The following is a 21,041-nucleotide window of genomic DNA, read 5'->3' on the forward strand; positions in this document are numbered from 1 at the left end:
AAGGTTTTATAGATAACTGATTCCTGCTATTGACTTTTTCCCTCCAAATTTCTACTTTATTTTTCAATACTAATCTCTAACTTAGAAACTTTTACAAGCCCGAAATGAGAAAAAAGTTCTCATACAAAATATATGCTAGAAAGTTATAGGTATATAAAGAACCTAATATCAAACATTCACTATACCAAACAATACATAAAGTTATTGAAGAGATAGATATTTTTTGACCCAATGACTCCAAAGAGTTTTGGAAATATGTTTAGGAAAATAATTTACTTTGCATAACAGGATCTGTTCGTTTATAATTACCTGCCTAGAATAAGTTTCGTAAGAACGAAATTTTCATTTAGTAGGCAAATGTATCCAAGAAAACAAGTCTTCTTTTAACGTTGAGCTTTTTCTCAAAAAATTGAATGAAACTGACCGAGAGGTCTAATTATATTTCTGTATTTAATGTAGAAAAATTCAATTTATTCTCAAGCTTAGACTATGTTTCTTTCAATTAATGGTCTGTGTGTATGTCTCTCAACTTCCATGCTATAACTTTCAATAGTTTCAAATTATTAACAGTCTCAAGAAATTGTTTGTGTTTATGCTTGATTTTTGTTAATAAATATTGTGTTTATATTGCAAAATGATGCACCTACTTAGATGTTTATTTTTGTGTGTGTGGTCTGCTATTTGCTTATTGGTTGTTTAATAATATTTTTCATTCAAACAGAGAAGTAAATTTATTCCCAAGCTCAAAAAAGTACTAGAAATATAAAATAATTCAACAAATTTTAGCAAGATGAGTAACATTATATTATAAATCATATAAACTGATACATTACTTATATATCATATATTATGCTAATTGCAATTTAAATTTTCATTTCTTAAAATATTTAAAATAGAACACAATATTTATCCTACATTGGCAATAGACTACTATATATATTGACTATAATCTAGTATATTTAGTGTTTCTATCAGTGAAATCACAAATCTAAATTTCTTTTCCTATCTCTTTCTTATTTTATAGCGCAGCAGTAGTTTTGGAAACTTTGATCGTTTTCGGAATAATTCTGTCTCGAAATCAGATAAGTCGACTGAGGTTAGTGTTTTGTTTCATTTTATGATTGTTCTATAAATACTTTATGAAATATTATAAAGCCAATATACTTTTGCAAAGTCAGAAGGCATAGAAATTACAGTAAAAAAGTAGGTAAAACTATGTTTTAAAACAGTTTGCACATGTTTATGATAGACGAAAAATAAAAATTTGGTATCTGATGCCATGTGGGTTATTAAGAGTAAAAAGGTACTTAAAAAGATAACCAGGTAGGCTAGCATATAGACCAAAGAGGTAATGGGATACACTTATATGTTCCACCTCAATTCCCAGCATTGCATAATGCTCTGGGCAATGCATTGGAAGTAACCCAGAAAATATTTGAGAAGGAATAATATAAATTTAAGAATACCAAACTTCGGATTTCCCAATTCTGTACATTTGTGAAATGAGAAATAATATATACACTATATTTTAAGGATGATATATTGTCTTATTACAATAAAATAAGTAACATGACTACAAATTTACCTAATTACACTCTGATATATCACCATATTCATTAAAAAGTCTCATTTAGTAATTATTTAATACACATTTAAAAATTATGACTATATGTAGCTTAAGAAAATCTCCCTCCAAAATTAAATTTAAATGAAAATAACAGCTACTACATTTAACTAAGTATTTTCCACAAAGAAAGGAATACCTATCTATAATATACAAAATCTTCATATTTATATTTTTCCATTGAAAAGTGTTTTATTTTTTTTAGGATCCAAGCTTAACTGTTCCCAGGGCTTACTCCCAACACTGAGCTCAGATGTTGCACCTGGTGGTGCTTGGAGAACTTTATGGATTGTGGGGTTCTATTCCAAGTTGATAGCAATAAAGAAAAGCACCCTACCCACTATAATATCACTCCAGTCCTGATTTAGTAGTTATTTTAAAATTACATAATAGTAGGACTTTATTAATAATAATTTTATATTTTAATTATTATATATTATTATATACATATGTATAAAATGCATTTATATTTCTATAGGTATGTATATATACATCTATATTTTATAGATGTACTTTATTACACTACAAATTTATATAACATACTTATAAATTAACACATTATCTATATGGTTTATTTCCATTTACATGATTATAAATAAGTCAGTATTATTTATATATATGAAAGAAAAGTCTACAACCCCATTTTGAGTTAGAATGTTGAATATAAAAGTTGACTCTTCCACAATAACACATAGACATGCTCTAGTGTTACTTTGTAATTAGGAAGTTAACCTGAAGAATAGCTCAGGTTCATTTAGAATCTTTTATTATTGGTCATATAAAATAATCTGAGAGAGAAATTTGCAAATGTGATAATGTACTTCCTGGAAATTTTCTGTAACCCAACATTTATTTATTAAAAATACACACAACACACACACATATATAATATATATGTATATGTACACCATAATATATTACATATATATTAATTATATATATAAAATAAGTGTTACTCACAGAATTTATTCTTATCATTTTGAAAGATGTCCAGAGGAGGTGGTAGATTTTAAACAGCAACAAACACAATGAAAACCAAAACATAGATTTTTTTTTCTTCTTCTTTTTTTTTTTTTTTTTTTTGGTTTTTGGGCCACACACACTGATGCTCAAGGGTTACTACTGACTATACGCTCAGAATTTGCTCCTGGCTTGGGAGACCATATGGGATACCGCGGGAAGGAACTGCGGTCTGTCCTAGGTTAGCACATGCAAGGCAAACGTCCTACCACTTGTGCCACTGCTCTGGCCCCAATCATTTTTTTTAAATAAATATTTTTAAAAATTATTTAGAAAATGAGAGAATAACAAAAATATAAAAATTAGAAGCACGTTGAGTCAAATTTCTTGAAGATTCCACAATTATATAAAAATTTAAAATATTTGTAAATTTTTTATGATTAGACAATTGTCTGTTAGAATAGGTGTATGGTCACCTTTATTTTAGATTTCAGTATTATGATCAAGACAGAGACTGTTTAAAAGAGAAGAAAAATGCTAACTAAAACTTGAAAGTGTCTCCAAGTTATATTTTAATCAGGGCTTTTGAATTGAGCAAAGAATCTTTGCCTTTATAACCTTGAATGTAGAAATTAATAAAGTGCAATGAGGGTTTAAATTGGCTGTCCATTCATATATATCATAGGCAATTTGGGTTAAGATATGAAGCAAAACATAATATTGATTAATAATGATGTTAACTATGTGATTAAATCTTCATATTAAAATATTCAAATTCTCTGAAGAGACATTTCCTATGATCTTTTTCTATATTCAAAAACTAACTGGCTGCCCACCCATCAGGAATAGTGGACAATGCTTGACTGGGCAACCATCAAGGGTCTTTTCTTGTTAATATTGAGATTGGGGATGTATGATTCAATCAGACACTCCAAAAGAAAAATCACTCCAAAGGAAAAATCACTCCAAAGCTCAACGTGAGATTTGATTATTCAAAAATATTGTAATATCCCTTCAGTAGCAATATTGCAAACCACAGTGTATGAAAGTGAAAAATGGAAGAGAGAGAGAGAAAGAGAAAGAGAGAGAGAGAGAAAGAGAATAGTAGTAAAATGTCTGTTACAGAAGCAGGCAGGGAGAGGGCAGAGGAGAGGATGAAAGGAAAACTGAATATTTGGTGATGGGAAATGAGCACTGGTGAAGGGTGTTGTACATTGTACCACTGAAACTCAATTATAAACAACCTTTTATCTGTTTATCTCATAGTGATCCAATTAAGAATTTACTTATGAAAAATACATATACTGTGAGTGTAAAGCCTTGAACACAGCCAATCTGGATTTGCTTCTAGGAATCTTGCATGGTCCTTTGTGAAGAGTAATTACTGTGTATAGAGCCAGGAGTAACCTCTAAATATTGCTTGATATGACCCATAATAGAACAACAAATTATTAGGAACTCAAATTAGATAATGAAGTCCCTGGTTTCATGGAATAGACATTATGTTGGATGATTAGTTAGAAAAAATATACCTCACTTATATCTTGTCATATAAATAAACTCCTGACTAAACAAAGACACTGGTGGATTATCTAGGATTGTTTTGAGCACAATAGAGAAGCAACAAGGAAACCAGAGTGGTAATACGTAATTACAATTTTTACACTTCTGCATAATCAGAATCACGTATGAAATATTTTAAAACACAAGTTTTCCCCCAAGTGATTCTGTAGTTTCTGGTTTGGAGACCATAGAAGAGCTTGGAAGCTATCAAAAAGAACTTGAAAGTGTTAGAAATGATTCATATTTAATATCATCTATTTCAGTAATATCTGTTATATTTTGTCACATTTTATTTATAGAATTTTGTAGGCTATGAAAAATTGTTTTCTTTGAGAAGTTTTTATTTAGATGAGGAACTATGTGTTTAACAAGATCCTGAATTAGCCAGCACAAAAACGTAGCCCAAATAAGAGATTTCATTTGAATAGTATGCAAATTACATGAAGACTTATTTACTAACGAGTGAGGCTTCTTCATATTTACTCTACTTAAAAATATGAAAAAATAAGGGAGCATATGTCACCTGGAAAATGAAAATAATTAGATTCTCAGAACTGGTTAAAATTTATTTTAAATAACCATGCTCTCAATTTCTGTAAGTAGATATTTTGACGTACTGGAGACTCGCTATACTACAGCCTTTCTCAAACCTCTGATGGAGTAGATCCCATCTGAATGAACAAAACCACTCACTATACCTGACATTTAGTTAAATTTTGTCCATTTCAAAACTGGGAAGAACAAAATGCTTCTTCAATACAATACCCTTTTTAATATCAGATGTGAAACTCAAAGTCACAATCTTTACTTTCTAAGTTTGAAACACAGGTGATATCCCTGGGAAGCTTTAGACACATGTATTAAGTTCATGTTGTTTTCAATTTGGAAAACTATTTTTCTGCATGTTCATAAAATAACAATTTGGATAATAAAAACGTTCTAGATCAAAGCTTTATGTTGTTATTGTATTTTTGCAAACAATTTTAAAGGAGGAAGTAAAAAATGAAAGTGAAGAACAAAACAAAACTTCAAATAATGCATGTTCGGGTAAAAAAATGAGAGCTATCTCTTGGACAATGAAGAAAAAAGTGGCTAAAAAGTACATCAAAGCTCTTTCTGAGGAAAAGGTCAGTATAATATTGTATTTGTTAAATTACTCTTGAAATATTAAATAAATCCTTCTAAACTTTCTAGTGCTTTGTATTCTATGAATGTTTTTGTCATCATTATCTTAGAAGTTAAGTGAAAATATTAAATTGTCATTTTTGTAAATAAAATGGAAGTTCAGACAGATAACATGTATATTGTTAGATAAGTTCCGATGTCTTAACAAACATCAGTACTTCGTTCTTTTATAATGTTATATAATTTTCCAAAAAAAGTAAGTAACTTTTACTTATCCTTTCCACATTTGAATTGCTTCCTCATTTGACTGTTAAAGATTTTGCTTATATTGGGACTTGTTCTTCAGGCCCATATTCTTCTTTGAAAATATATATTGCTTGCTTTCTGTCTCTTTGCTTACTATTTACACTTTGGAAAACATTTTTTTCTCATGCAAGCACTTCTCCCTTTTACTCACCTTAAATCTTTCTAAGTAATTTTAATCAAGACGTTTTTGCCTCCCAAATAAGACATATTAACAATTTGGTGCAAGATTTAACATGAGAAGTTTCCTTTCATTTGATATATAACAACTTCATCTGATAAACTGGCAAACTATTTTCACTAGCAATATAAAGTGTTTCACATTCTTCACTTCTGACAACACTTGTTATTTTTTGATGTCAGTCATCCCAGTTGTGTGAAGTAGAATCTCAATATGATTTTGATTTACAATTTCATAATTACTAATAATGTTGAGAATATTTTTACGCACTTATTAGCCAATTAATACCCTCTTTAAAATTGTTTGAGCTAATATTTTGTCCTTAATTTAATTATTTGTCTTCTTATTGTTGAATTATAAGCATGCCCCTGGCTCTAGTCTGATCAGATAGTATAATTTGCAATATAATCAATTATCACCCAAACTGTGTATGAGAGTTTCACTTTTTAATGGTTGCAACAAAAATAATGTCTCAATTTATCTTATATTTTAACTTTTCTCTTTATGTTTAAGAAGCTTCTATTTATTAAGACTAAGAGTCTTGCACATGTAACTCTTGAGCTTGGGTTATATGACCCATTACTTTTTCTATACACCATTAAGAACAGTTCAAATTCAATCTTTTGCATGCCAGTTTTATCCTCATATTATTTGTTAAAATAGATTGTTTCCTGGGGTCGAAGAGGTAGTGCAAGTGGTAGGGCACTTGCCTTACAAATGCTGACCTAGGACAGACCACGGTTTGATCCCCTGGCGTCTTATATAGTTCCGCAAGCCAGGAGCTATTTCTGAGTGCATAGTGAGGAGTAACACCTGAGCATCACCCAGTGTGGCCCAAAACCCAAATAATAATAATAATAATAATAATAATAATAATAATAATAATAATAATAATAATAAATATAATAGATTGTTTCCCACTGCTGGGTACTCTTTGGCTATTATTTGATCATAAATGTACAGATTATAGCATTCAGGTTGACTTCTGGATTCTCAATTCTGTTTTTCAATTGAGTTATATGTCTTTTAAAAGTGTTTGCTTTCAGGGCTACATCCAGCAATACCTATAGATCACTCCTGACTTTTCTCAACGAGAACTCTTTTCGGTGTGGGGGAACTATATACAGAACTCCAGAAATCAAACCAGACTGGCCAAATTTAAGACATGTTTTTGCCTGTATTATTTTTCTAGTTCCTAATCTTCTCTAAACATAAATATTCTATGTCTATTATCATTTTAACCATGTCAAGAGAATTTCTGTCCCCAGTGAGCTATTAAATAAATTAGCACATATAGTAGTTGCTTCTATTGTCAAATCTGGTGAGCGCATTTTCCTTATATTAATTTTAATCTATTTAAATTTGACACAATTGATCATTTTATGTATATTTTTATTGATTTCCTTGGAAACTATTTATTTCTTTTCATAATTTCCTTCCTTGGCTTTATTTCTTTTTTCTTCCTCTCTGTCTCTCTCTCTGTTGTTGGGTTTGTTCTTTTGTTTTTGTTTTTGTTTTTTTTGGTCACACCAGGTGATGCTCAGGGGTTACTCCTGGCTATGTGCTCAGAAATCGCTCCTGGCTTTGGGAACCATATGGGACATCTGGGGATTGAACCTCAGTCCATCCTAGGCTAGCTCTGGCAAGGCAGACGCCTTACCGTTTCTCACCTCTGCTCCAGCCCCTTTCTCTGTTGTTCTGATGTAAAGTTTTGTTTGTTTGGGATGGGACACACATAGTGATGTTAGAGATTACTCCCAGATCTGTGCTTTGGGGTTGTTTCTCCCAGTAGAGCTCAGAGATTCATTGTGTGCCAGGGGTTGAATCTGGGTCACCTGCATGCAATGCATGCTCTCAAGCATTTGGTCCTGGCCCTTGACTCTGCTTTAATTTCTAAATATTAAGTTTTCCCAAGGCTTGTTGTGAACACTCAATTCAAGGTCCTATTTTTAATCTTTTGTCTTTGTGTCACAATTACATCACTATTTAAGATATATAATTTATTGTATTTATAAAATTGATTGCTTATTTATAGCATCATTATCATAAATATTTGCCACCTAATATATCTAAAAATAATTATTGATTATATGAACTCTGATCCCTAAAATAATTTTTTGTTTAGTCTTCCCAATGCTAAAACAACCTCAGACACAGCCTTGGTGGTGGTAGATAGGAGAAAGGATAATACATTGACATTTTTTCCCTTAATTTTGATACCAGTTCTTAAAAACATTCTTTTGGTTCTAATGCCAAATTATAAATAAAATGCTTACTTCTTCCATGTAAACTAGTCTTGTTAGACCAAGTAACAAAGTCACTTGTCTGGATTACTATAATAACCTCTTAATTACTTTCTTTGCTTTCTCTTCCCTCAAAAAAACACATCTTCTACATAAAAGCTAGGATATTCTCTTAATAGTGGGACTTAGAAACTATTTCTCTGATTAAAAAATCTCATGATAGTGCCACAATACATACATCTTTTTTTTCGGGCCTCACCCGTTTGATGTTCAGGGGTTACTCCTATCTAAATGCTCAGAAATTGCCCCTGGCTTGAGGGGACAATATGGGACGCTGGGGGATCGAACCACGGTCCTTCCTTGGCTAGTGTTTGCAAGGCAGACACCTTACCTCTAGTGCCACCTCGCCAGCCCCACACATTATGTTGGTATGTTCATTCTAGTCTTATTTGAGAGAGACCCCACCAAAAACTAGACACAATAAAATTTATTATGGAAAATATTCCTGTAAAGAATAAAAAAGAAAAGGGGTAAGGAAAAGGCCAGATTTTAATTTCAAGAAAGTTTCATATGAGATCATATGAGAGCAATGATATATAAGGTCAATGAGAGTTTCATACTTCAACACTAAGAAAACTTTGTTAATATTGATGAGTACTCAAATCAAGGTTTTTCCAACCACACATCACACTACAATAGAAGTAATAGTTACAACAGTGTTTCACTCATGGACAGGGTATATGACTCTCCTGAAAATATGGTAGCGCATATACTTTCTTGGTTCTCACTCTTAATTTCAGTGTCATGGCCTTGTGTCTTTCTGTATAACCCAGTTGATTCTGGTTTAGTTCCATTGCTCTTGATAATTCTTCTACTTGGAACAACATATCTTTTAATCTTTCAATAAATTTTATCTTCTTAGTAGTCAGGTCAGACATTCAGAAACTAAATTTTCTTATGGAAGAGATCTTTGGAATTTACTCAATCTAACTTGGCAATCTTCCCTCAACTTTAATCTCAACAGCTAAAACTCCCACATCAACCAGTTTTATTTTCTTCCTAGCACTATTTTTTTTGAAATTTCACTGCTGATTTTACTTACATTTACCTCTCCAGTATTATATACATACAAATAAAAACATGCACACAGCCCAATACATTAAAACATTTTATTTAATAATTCTATTTCTTTATCAGAGCATTATCAGTTCTCTAAGAAGTGCTAATTTGCTAAATATTTTGATAAATTTGTAATAAATAATGGAATGAGTAAATAAAGAAATGGATAAAACCAAAAACTCATTACCTATATGCATGCCTATATTGTATGTGTAGTCTGAAGTTTTATCAATACTTGAATATCATAAACATGAGAAATATTAAACTTCATTTTGAAGAATATTAGGAAATTCATAATTTTTGACCAAATTCTCTAAAAATGGAAAACATTTGAGATGTTTTCAAGCAGATATAATTTGTTTTGAAATTGTCTGTCTTTCCTAATTTTATGCAAGATTTGCTTTTCACTTGACTAGGTGGCAAGCACAGTATGAAATTTGTAAAGCTTCTTAGATAAGCTTTGCTTTAGAATTGCAAAGTGTGCATGTTTTATTCATATCTAGTGATCTGGTAGGGTGCAAATAACTGATATGAAACAACTTTACAGAGTTTATACTTGTTATATCAGATCTCAGAGGATTAGTGATGGTTGTAAATAAATGATAAAAAAAGAACACAAAGAATCAAATGTTTTAACAGATAAAGCACATGTCAGTAAATCTAAAATCTCTTATTAAAGATTCTTGATATTATCTTTATCCTAATTTACAAAAAAACCCATTATAGTTTTAATTAATCTTATTGTGTGAAATTTTTACCTAAAGAATTTTTTTGAGTAACCTATGCAATGTTTTTATTAGAAATAAATTAAGAACAGTTAGTTTAGTTTGATGTTTTCCTAAGTATGTTATTGTTAAAATATATCTTGCTTATTAAATCAAGGCATACACTGAACTTCGTCTTAAAATATATATTATATACACTTAACCTTTGATGTGTTTTCCTAAAGGATGAAGAAGATGGAGAGAGTACCCTCACCTATCGTAATAGTGACCCCCTGATTGGGATTCATACAGAGAAGACCTCCCTAGAAGCCAGTGACTCCATGGATAGTCTCAATAGTGGGAAGAGCTCATCAAGTAAGGACATGGAATAAGAGAAAAGGGTTAAGTTTATTAAAACAACAAATTTGCTTCTCTGGGTTTTGTTTCTCACGTTAGTAACTTGGTAAGAGGAATAATGAATCATCTAGTTGTAAATTCAAAATGATACATAATGTATTGGGTAAAATTATGCTTTTCATTAAAAATTTACCAGTATAGTCAGAAGGACTGGGCCTTAAAAACGATTGTTTGGGTTTATTAAACTAAAAGTTTAAATTGAAGAGGACTAGTATTATCTGATCTGCATTTTTTAAATGACTCAATATGTTCAGATAAATCTTTGTACTTTGTATCTCCTCTCCTTTATTCCTTTATCTATGCCTTCTTCCTTCCTTCTCTCCCTTTCCCTTTCTTTTCTCTTCTTTTTCTCCTTTTGTTCCTTCCCTTCCTTTCTTTTCCTTTTATTTTATATTTTAAGAAAACCAAGACTTTTGCATAATTTCTAACATTTCAGGTCTTCATGCAGCACTATTGAGTAAAGGATATAGTAATAAATAAATATGAAATAGAAGGAATATCTCCATTTAGAGACAAAGAGAATCAGCACATATTCAACAAAGATTCTGTTAAACCACCTATATTTCTCTAAGAGGAAATTATTCAGGATTTAGTCACATATTCTCTACATTAATTGAATGAGACTACTGATAGTGTAGCATGAGTTAAGCAACTTTATTTTATTTATTTATTTATTTATTTATATGTATTTATTTTGGTTTCTGGGCCACATTGGCTTTGTGCTCAGAAATCACTCCTGAGGCTCCAGGGACCACATAGGGTGCTAGGGATTGAACCAAGGTTGGCTGCATACAAGGGCAATGTCCTATCTGCTCTGCTATCACTCTAGCCCCAAAAGAGCTGTCTCTGGAAAGACATTTCTAGCCTCTTGTTTGTTTTGTTTTGGGGCCACACCCACTGGCACTCAGGGTTACTTCTGGCTCTGCACTAATAAATCCTTTCTGGCAGTCTTGGGGACCATATGGGATGCTGGGAATTGAACCCAGGTAGGCTGCAAGTAAAGCAAATGTCCAACCTGCTGTGCTAACACTCAGGCCTCTCTAGCCTCTTTTGGTTTTCTATGAACATTTTAGATGTACACTGATACTGTCCTCTAATATTTTCAGAGATTTTATTTGTTTATTTATTTGTTTGTCTGATTGTTGGTTTTTTTTTTTTTTTTTTTGGTTTGGAGCCATATCCAGTGATGCTCAGAGGTTGCTTCTTGAAATGTACTCTAGAACTACTCCTGAAAGTATGGGATGCCATGGGTTGAAACTAGGTTGGTCATATGCAAGGGAATCAGTGTATCCATTGTACTTTCCTCCAATTTTATAAAATCTTTTTTGTGTGTGCAAAATTTCTTTTCCATTTTTTTTAAATCAACTGTTCCAGATATTTGATGATGCATTGCAAAGAACAGATGTTTCAAATATTCTGAATTTTATTCCTATTTTACCATCAGTTTAAAAATTATTTTACGAGGGGAAAAAGCTAATGCAGAAACATTTGACAGATATATTTTTGCATGTGTGAAATTCAGATTTCATTTGTATTCATTTCTGCTCTAAGTTTTAACATTTAAAACAGTAGTGCTGAATGTGGTGCAAAATTATATTGACCAGAATTTCTAAAAAATCTTGAGTGGTCACAGAAGGGTTGGTGTGAGGAGAGGTGGTCAATTTAACTGTTATTACATAAAACTTAATTTCTTTCATTAGAGCTAACAAACCCTTCTCCCTTTTCTTTTGTACTACTTCATATACAACATGGAGCAAGCCTAAGAATGTTCATGTCTCACTCCACAATTAGTTACATATATATTAGAGAAATCAGGGTTGTTTTATCATTGAACAAGAAATATAAGACTACACTGAAGGAAAACAATTTAAATAACAGTAGAGTGGCACTGAGAGCTATTGCCCCAACCAGGCAGCCAAAATGGAATCTCTCTTTTCCCATTCAATTCAGTATGAGAAAGGGGAAGACCAGAGAAGAAGCATTTAGAGTGGCTTTAAGAGATCAGTTTTGAGTTTTTTAAAAAACCAATTAGAAGTTCAGACACTGGAACACTATTTCCTTTCGATACACTCACAAGCAAAAGTGGGGCCTTTCTTGTGTAGGGTTGCTATTTCAGATAGCTGTTGGTAAACAATAAGAGGAATGGAAGAGCATTTTTGTGGTGTTGTGATGAGCTCTAAGGAAATTTGTAATACCATCCTTTTACTGTTTGTGAGCAACAGCACACAAAGGTCAAACATCAGTTCTTGCCTTTGTTTACATGTACTATATTGATTATCGAGCTCGTGGGGTAGACAATAAGGCTATACTATCTAACTAATCTAGCTAACTGTTGAATTTCTAGAAAGTGGGAAATTTTAAGTCTATTTAAGTATAATTTTAAGTCTCTTTAGCATGTGTTCAATGCTCCAAACACTGTCTCTAGATTCAGTCATTGAGATCAAAGTGAGAGAGTGTTTGAGTTACTGGTTGAGGATGGCTGAACAAAGGTCAGAAGTGGCTCAGGGGACATAGATGCTGATAGAGAGTGACTAACAGGCAAAATGAGGGGTCAGTCACTTGAAAGCCTATATAAAAGCTGTTAACTTATGCTTCAGTATTTCTACTGATAGGTTGTATCTACAGCAATATTTTAGAATGCTGTAAACCTTCGATAAAAATTGTTAACCTCTTCTATGTCTTCATAAGGTGGAATAACAAGCTGTTCAGATGGTACAAGCAACAGGGACAGCTTTCGACTTGATGACAATGGTGTCTACTCTGGACCATTCCATGGCCGGGCCAGAGTGCATACTGATTTCACACCAAGCCCCTATGACACTGACTCCCTCAAAATTAAGGTATAACATATTGTTTCTGCACTCTATATGACTGGTAATGGCTGAGACATGCTCTTGTTTGGTCTAGAGTTGACGGGTCTGGTTGGTACTGTGATTACATCAAAGGATCTTCTGTCGAACTCCCTCACTGTTGATAGAATTTTTCCCTTCTATTTGTGGGATCAAACCCATATTTCTTGCTTAAAAACTCAACTGAAGTTAATTTTTAACTTCATGAGGTCTAGAGTATAACATGACACTTGTTCAAGGCCTACCAGAGGAAATCTCACTCATACATTGGAAATCTCTTTTATTGAGTTGGGAGAGGATTCTTCCTAGCTACAAGGATCCTTCTAGGAGTGACCCTGGCAGTGTTTGGGGGAAGATATACGGTGCCAGAGTCAGTCATATTAAAGGCAAACTCCTTAATTTCTATAACATCTCTCTGGTCTTTCGCATATCTTTTGCTTACAAGAAAATCTGTCTAATTAAGTCAAAAACACCCAGATAATTTTCCTTTTCTTACAAGATAAACTAATTTCAAACTTTAATTTTATCTGTATAGTCCCTTCATATAATAATATTATGAGTGTGAATTTCTCGTTTTCACAGCCCTTCTGACACTCAAGGGAAAGATTGCTTAGAATTAGCAAATAAATGAAGTTTTGGTGCTAAAATATTCTATAGGTGTCAAATGATACCTTCTAGTGTCACATATATGCTTGCTAAAGTAAAAAAAATGTGGATTTTTTATGCAGCTAACACCAACCAGTGGTAGAAAGTTATGGATAATTGGTATTTTATTATTTCACATTTAAGGCATCTAGGTTTTTACCTGATTTCTGTTGTTAACAAATCAGACAAACTCAATTGAAGAATGAGGAAAACATTATTCCCCCCAACTGGTTTCCTAGTTATTTCAATTAAGTAATTGAAATCTAAGTCTTCAGAAAAAGGAAGGAAGCTGTTGGCTAGTAACTCTTGTTAGGTGAGTAGAATGGAGATAAACTGAACACATTTTGACTGAAAATAGATTTTAACCTTCCCTGCAATCGTATGCCAGTACACCACTGCAAGATTGCAGAGGGTTATGTTTGTGAATCTCTTGCAGGAGATAATAAAATCCCACAGTTACCATTGAGGATTGAATACTATTTCTTCCATCAAGAGTCTTATCCAAAAGGAAATTGGATCTTCACTTAGTGACCTGTGGGCTTTCTGAGAATGTATACTGTTTTGTAAGTTTAAAGGATAATAGGAAGGATGCAGCAAAGAGCTGTCATGCTTAAAAACTTTTCTTGGAGCTTTTGGGGATTTTCAAGTCTGCTTAGTTGATCCAATATAGCCTAGGATTTGTTTCCCATAGTGAAAGGCAAGTGAAGCTATATGAATAATTCATAGGGCCAAAAGAACAGATGACCACAAATTGGAAAAAATAAATCTTTAAATCACATTAATTCCATTTTTCTAAACACATTTCCTGCTTTAGATAAAAAATAGATATTCATGGAGCAGAATGAAAAAAATATTAGTGGTAAATGTGATGTTTTATTCCAGAGTAGACTAATAAAAATGAGCAAAATAATGGGATCTATACAGACCTCTCTGGAGGAAAAAGTTAACTGTAGTAACTCAGTTACTACAGTAACTCCAAAAAAGTTTACTCTGACTTAAATATAGACAATGTATTTATGTGAAAATCATTTTTCCATACAAATAAATACCCCAGGGGGTTTCTAAATCTTCCCAGTAAGGGTCATTCTGTATCCAACTAAAAGTATACTAGATATGAATAGAGAAAAAACAATTGGTTTGTCTAACCCATAGTGTCTAAATTAATACTCATATTTTAACTTAAATTTTGTATTCTAAGTCTCATCTTCTCTAGAAAAAATTAAGCAAGATAATTTCTACTTAGCTTGCACATGTACATTTGTACATAAGAATGTAGAATATATATATACCTCTATAATTCTGAGTACTTTCATTATTTTAGATACATAATACATTCAGAATTATGTGTATAGATATTTGTATACATGTATATATAAATATACATGCATAATACACATGTGTATATAAAAATGAATGAATGTATATAAATTTCTATACATATTATTCTGATTTCTCTATATAATTGTGAATATTTTCATTATTTTAAATGGATACAATATGTAAATTGGTATATTTTATACCATATATTATTTACATAAACTAGAAGTAGAGAAACAGTGAAAAATATCATTGTCTTCCCTTTCCTCCACTGGGGAGACCCCAGGGAAGATGGATTACTTGAGCTTTACTGCATCTATGCTGATAGGACTAATGAAAAAATAACACTTTTGAAGCTCAGACCATTTAGGCTTGAATTCTGGTTTTGAAATTAACCTTCTGTAAACTCCAGGGAAGTCATTTTATGCTTCTGTTCCCTTTTCTAAATATTTAGAGTAGCAAGGGTATCTATTCACATATCTAGGAAGAGTGTTGTTGTGGATACTATGACTAGGTATATGGAAAGGTATTTTGTCAATCCTATTATGATCTACAAAGAAAAGTTGATAGATGCTCAACAAAAGGAAAACATGCCCAGAAACATATCATATATATATATATATATATATATATATATATAAAGCTTTTCATTAAACCTGTTAACGTGTTATTCAATCTGGCTATTAGTTTCTTTACAATTTCTAAAAATTCTCTTAGATTTATTTTCTATGAACCCCTTTACCATAATCTCTCATTGTTATAAGTATTATTTACTCCATGTTTCTTGCCAATTAAATAGCACCAGAATTCTGAAATATACTATTAAAAAAGAACAAATATTATACAAATAGATTTAAAATATATGCAGAGCTCTAAATGACTTTATTAAATGATCCACGAATCAGACAGCCTCCCATCTGTCCAGTAAAAAGGCTATTTCTTCAGGGATTTGTACAATATAAGAAAAAGTGTTATAGTCAGAAAGTGGGTGAGACAACATTATTACAAAAAGAGAAAATTATTTCAGCGAAGTTATCTTCCCTATAGAAAGTCAGAAGGATCTTATCATACACAGTACCTCAATAACATAGGCAAAAAACACTTGGGTGGGGGTTGGTTTAAAATTCTACTTTGGAAGATGTGAAAGTAAAGTAATGTGAGGGCTTTGGCTATACTGATGATATGTGCATCCAAAGCACAGGCACAGCAACGCTAAAAACATGAGAATCTAAGTTTCAGTCACCAAATTTTGTAATGTGTCACAGTGGAAAATGAGGGGTAGGAGGGTGGGTGAGAAGATGGGGGTGATGAAGTATGGGAACACTGATACTTATAGAGGGGATGGATATCGGGTGGAATTGGTGCTGATATTGAGATATTATATGCCTAAAACCTATCAATAACTTTGTAAATCATGGTTCTTTGAATAAATTAAAAATTATAACTCAATAGTGCAGTGGTCCCATGTGCCCATCAGGAGTGATTCCTGAATAACACAGGGTGTGGCCCAAATACAAACAAAAAATATTCTTCTTTGGAGAGAGGTTAAAACAAAGCAGGTAAGTATTAATTCTTGGTGAGATCCCCACATGTAGGCATGTTATTTTGTTTAGGTTTTGTTTTGTCTATTTTTTTTAACAGTTAATCACTTTGTTCCTAGAAAGGAGACATCATAGATATTATCTGCAAAACACCAATGGGAATTTGGACAGGATTGTTGAATAATAAGGTGGGAAACTTCAAATTTATCTATGTGGATGTCATCTCAGAACAGGAAGAGACCCCCAGGAAAATAAAGACACAGAGAAGGAGTGGCATGGGGAAGCCCAAGACTCTGCAGGAACTCTTAGAGACGATTCAACTTCAGGTTAGTGACCCTGTGGTGAGGTTTGTTTTGGAGGTACTTTGTTGGGGTAATGGAGAAGAATGGATCAATAACTCTTTGTATGATGTTTTAAATGACACAATTTACACAGAAGAAAAGTTTGACATTCCAGAACAGTTTTTTCTTCATCATTACTTTTATTATTCAATGACAGTTGTTGCTAGAACATCTCTTTTACTTTACCAGGTGCTTTATTTAAGCACTGAAGTGACAAAATTGTTCATTGGTGGGTTTCAGTTGTAGAATGTGCACCACCCTTTACAAGTGTACTTTCCCATCACCTCTGTCTTGGTCTTTTGAAAGATAATTAGCGTTGGCAATAAAGATTTATGTTGACAAGGGACAGTGAAAAAATAAAAACTTCCTAGGAGACTAAAAGTCCCAGATAAGACACATAAGAATGATAGTCATGAAAGAGTAGAACCCAATAAAGCAAGACCTCAAGAAATTAATTGAAAAGACAGATAAAAAGGAAATTATATTTTATATAAGGCAAGTATATGGACCATGTTAAAAGAAGAAAATTAAATTTCATAGCTTTTTAAGTAAATTTTGAGGAAGCAATGGTCAGTAAGCACCCAAAATAATTGAATTATAGTGATGTTATATGGATTATATAGTTTATATATTTTCATAATTTTTATTTAAACATCATGATTATAAAGTTATTCATAATTGAGTTTCAGTCTTACAACATACACTACCCTTCACCCATGAATGTTTTCTACCACCAATGGGAGGGAAACAAGGGACATTGTATAGTTTATATTTGTAAGACAACAATTATCTTTTCATAATAATAAAATTGTAGGGTAATTTTATATAAAATACATAATAATACAAATACAATAATTATATATACACATAGCTTCACTTAATTTATGGTTTGAATTTCTATTACTAAAATAAGTATGACAGTACTTTAGGATATATCAGGCAAAAGTCAATGAAATTTTCATTAATTATTTTTATAAATTACCTGTTCCTGTTTGTAAATTTACTATTGAAGTTTTCCTTTGTTACTTCTCTGTCCACTAAATACATGAGTCCTCTATGAAAGTTTGAATATGTCTTTATTACTTGTTTCTTCTATACCTGTGAATTAAGGTCCAAGGAAGTGAAATACCTTATGTGGGACTATATAGTTAGCTATTAGTTATATTAGTTATATCAGGTTAAAAGATTTTGTTTGCTCAGTTATAATTCAGTTTTCCTAGAATAAATTATTTTTAAAAGAACAATATACTTATTTCTCTTATTGACAATAAGTTGATCTGAAGTACATAAACTTTCTATACTTATTCTGATTTAACTTAGTATAAAAAGTAAGGATAATGACATTATGGCCAAATGAAATGGAAACTTTTGAAGAAGTTGAAAAGCATTCAACTTCACTTTGCATTTATATTTTATTTGAGAACAAGGTTACATAAATAAGCAACCTTGAAATCAGAAGCTTCTGAATTTTAAACTAATATAAATTGATGCAAATGATGGACAAAATATTATGCTGGAAAAATAAAACAAAGCTTTACTCAACCACAGTGCTTCTGTGCTTAATAAAATGACTTTATTAAATAGAAAGCCTGGGATTGCTTAGGTTTATATAACGCCTTTCAACAAAACAGCTAAGTCTACTTTTTGTTTAGAATTATGTTCTGCTTTTATATACTTTCACTTACCCACCAAAATGAAAGAGAACAGATATTTTTGCAATTAAAATAAACAAAATGAGATGTAGATTCAAAATTTTTGCTATAATTACCCTATTAGAGACACTTTATTGACAGACTTCAGGACATGTTCGCTTTGTCAATTTAGCTTTTTGAAAAATGGAGAAATGGCAAATTGAATGAAGTTATTTAAAGAGGATGCAGTTACTTAATTGATTCCTGATTTAACAACGTATAGTTAAGATAATTATTTTTCTTTATATTTGTCCTTTAAGAATGTCAGAATTATGCTGCATCCTATTGAGTGTTCTAAACTTCATGTGTAGAGAACCAGTACAGATAAAGTTCAGTTAAGATTCCATTACTACCTTTGTTTTCATACTTCATTCCATACTTTCTTTAAATCTAAAGAAATCTAAAAGTGACATATTTGAATCAGACAAAATTTCAATTAAACATATTTTTCTTCCACATAGGAATATACCTCAACACTTTTGCTTAATGGCTATGAGACCCTGGAAGATCTAAAGGACATAAAAGAGAGTCATCTCATTGAATTAGACATTAATAATCCAGAAGACAGGATGAGGTTACTATCAGCTGCTGAAAATCTCCTTGATGAAGAAAGTAAGGATGTGTATATATATACCCTTCTTCCTATTGTATGATCACAGTTTAATGCAAATATTTCAATCATGGAAAAGCAAAGCCCTCATTTTATTTTCTGAAAATCATAAAAAATGTTCCTTCCCATAAAGTAAGCATTTCCTTATATCCTTGCAAACAAGCACTCTGAACAAATCTTTAATTAGGAAAAGGACCCTTGTCCCTTAAAGCACTCAGAAAACAAAAGGACTTTTCTGGGGAGCTCATTCATATTCTGCAGAGCTATTAATTTACGTGCAACTGGATGTCTGCATTCCCGAAGAGTGAGCGAGTTAGAGACAAATATTTAGTGACAGCATGAGCCATTAGTGAGAAATGTCATATGTGACTTCTATAGAATAGCACGGAGCATGGCTCTCAGCTAATGAGCCTTCACATCACACAGGCAAATTCATTTCATTACCATCAAGGCACATTTTGTACATGTTTATAGTGTTCTCCCCAAATGTCATAATGGCTTGCAAAAATATTCAACATTTACTTTCATTATCTGAGCTGGTTTTCTTTATTTGTAAGTATAAACTGAAGATGGAGCAATACATGCAGATTTACTTTGGGCAGAATGCTGGCTTAGCCAAATGTGTCTGCAAAAATAAGATAATTTTTGTTTTTGTAATTGCTCAACCTGAAAGCTCTTCTGAACAAATCTGGTCAGGCTGCTGAAATCCTGAATTCAAGGCATACCAAGCTCTGCAAGGAATATTTTATGTTGTTGTGGAGTTAGAAGGAGGAGGTATCTAATATCAGAGGACTGAAAGAAATCAGACCATAATATGAAATCTTCTTTTGTAAAATTAATATTAATATGGCAATTAATATATTTATTTTAAAAATCAAGTCTTAAACAAATATAGTTTTTAATTCTCTTCACAGTACTGAGTTATATAAAGTTGTACTCATAGTTACATTGAGAAATTGAAAAAGTAATTTTTCTAAGCTCAAGCACCTAGAGAATTAGAATTCTAAAGGCAGTGTTTGTGATGCTATGTCATAGCTTCTAAAGTACAAATAGCCTAGATGGAGAGCAAGACCAGCCAGAGTTAAGCATCATCTCTCCTGTCAGGGGCTTTTTTATAACTATTTTGACTAGTCCCACAAAGTGGGTATATTTTGTACATGTGTTTATTATAGACAGATCACTTGCCCCATAGGAATTTGCATTTAGTAGACTCCACTTCATTTTAGTCCTACTTGCTTGAATTTATATAGACCTCCTCTTATCAGAGAGTTTTCATAGACACTGCTATTCTGTCACCTGCAGAATTGATTTCCTCCTCAGGCTTGGGTGTTTCTCCACATTCTTTGAAGTTGTGGAGACAAGGAGATGAAAAAGAGAGGGGGTGAGGTGAAAGATGCAGGCAAAGGTCAAAATAGTCAATTTACTCAATAGTACAAGCCAAAAGAAAATGGATTAGTGTAAATTGATGTAACAATATCTTTCCATTTAATGAGACCATTGCTTTCACAGCTTGTCACTTCAAAACATGGCTCCTCACTAGAATGTCAGGTTAAGGAATAGAGTTCTTATAATTGATAATGTTTGTTATCATTGCCAATACTCTCTCCCAAATGATGCTGCTGAAATAGAAGCAGTATTGGGGGGGTCACTTGTAAATAATTACATTTCCTCTATAAAAAAAAAAAACTTCTGGGTTAGTAAAAATGTGGCTCATTTTACAGATAAGGAAATCTTTCCAGCAATGAATCTCAAAGAAGTCAAACTGCTAGTTATGTAGCAGTGGGAGATTTAATCAAGGCAAAAAGTTC

The 21,041-nt window shown here is 32.1% G+C and overlaps 1 protein-coding gene across 1 annotated transcript in view; it reads left to right on the forward strand.

The window, feature by feature from the left end:
- The window catches only part of SAMSN1 (SAM domain, SH3 domain and nuclear localization signals 1), a 200,970-nt gene that overhangs the window by 170,655 nt on the left and 9,274 nt on the right, over window positions 1-21,041 (forward strand). Inside the window, 6 exon segments of the mRNA XM_049785584.1 lie at window positions 1,025-1,102; window positions 5,137-5,274; window positions 10,068-10,197; window positions 12,928-13,079; window positions 16,711-16,917; window positions 19,085-19,235. Coding sequence (XP_049641541.1) covers window positions 1,025-1,102; window positions 5,137-5,274; window positions 10,068-10,197; window positions 12,928-13,079; window positions 16,711-16,917; window positions 19,085-19,235 — 856 coding nt within the window.

The sequence above is a fragment of the Suncus etruscus genome, chromosome 13 (assembly GCF_024139225.1).
Source record: "Suncus etruscus isolate mSunEtr1 chromosome 13, mSunEtr1.pri.cur, whole genome shotgun sequence".
Lineage (NCBI taxonomy): Eukaryota > Metazoa > Chordata > Mammalia > Eulipotyphla > Soricidae > Suncus > Suncus etruscus.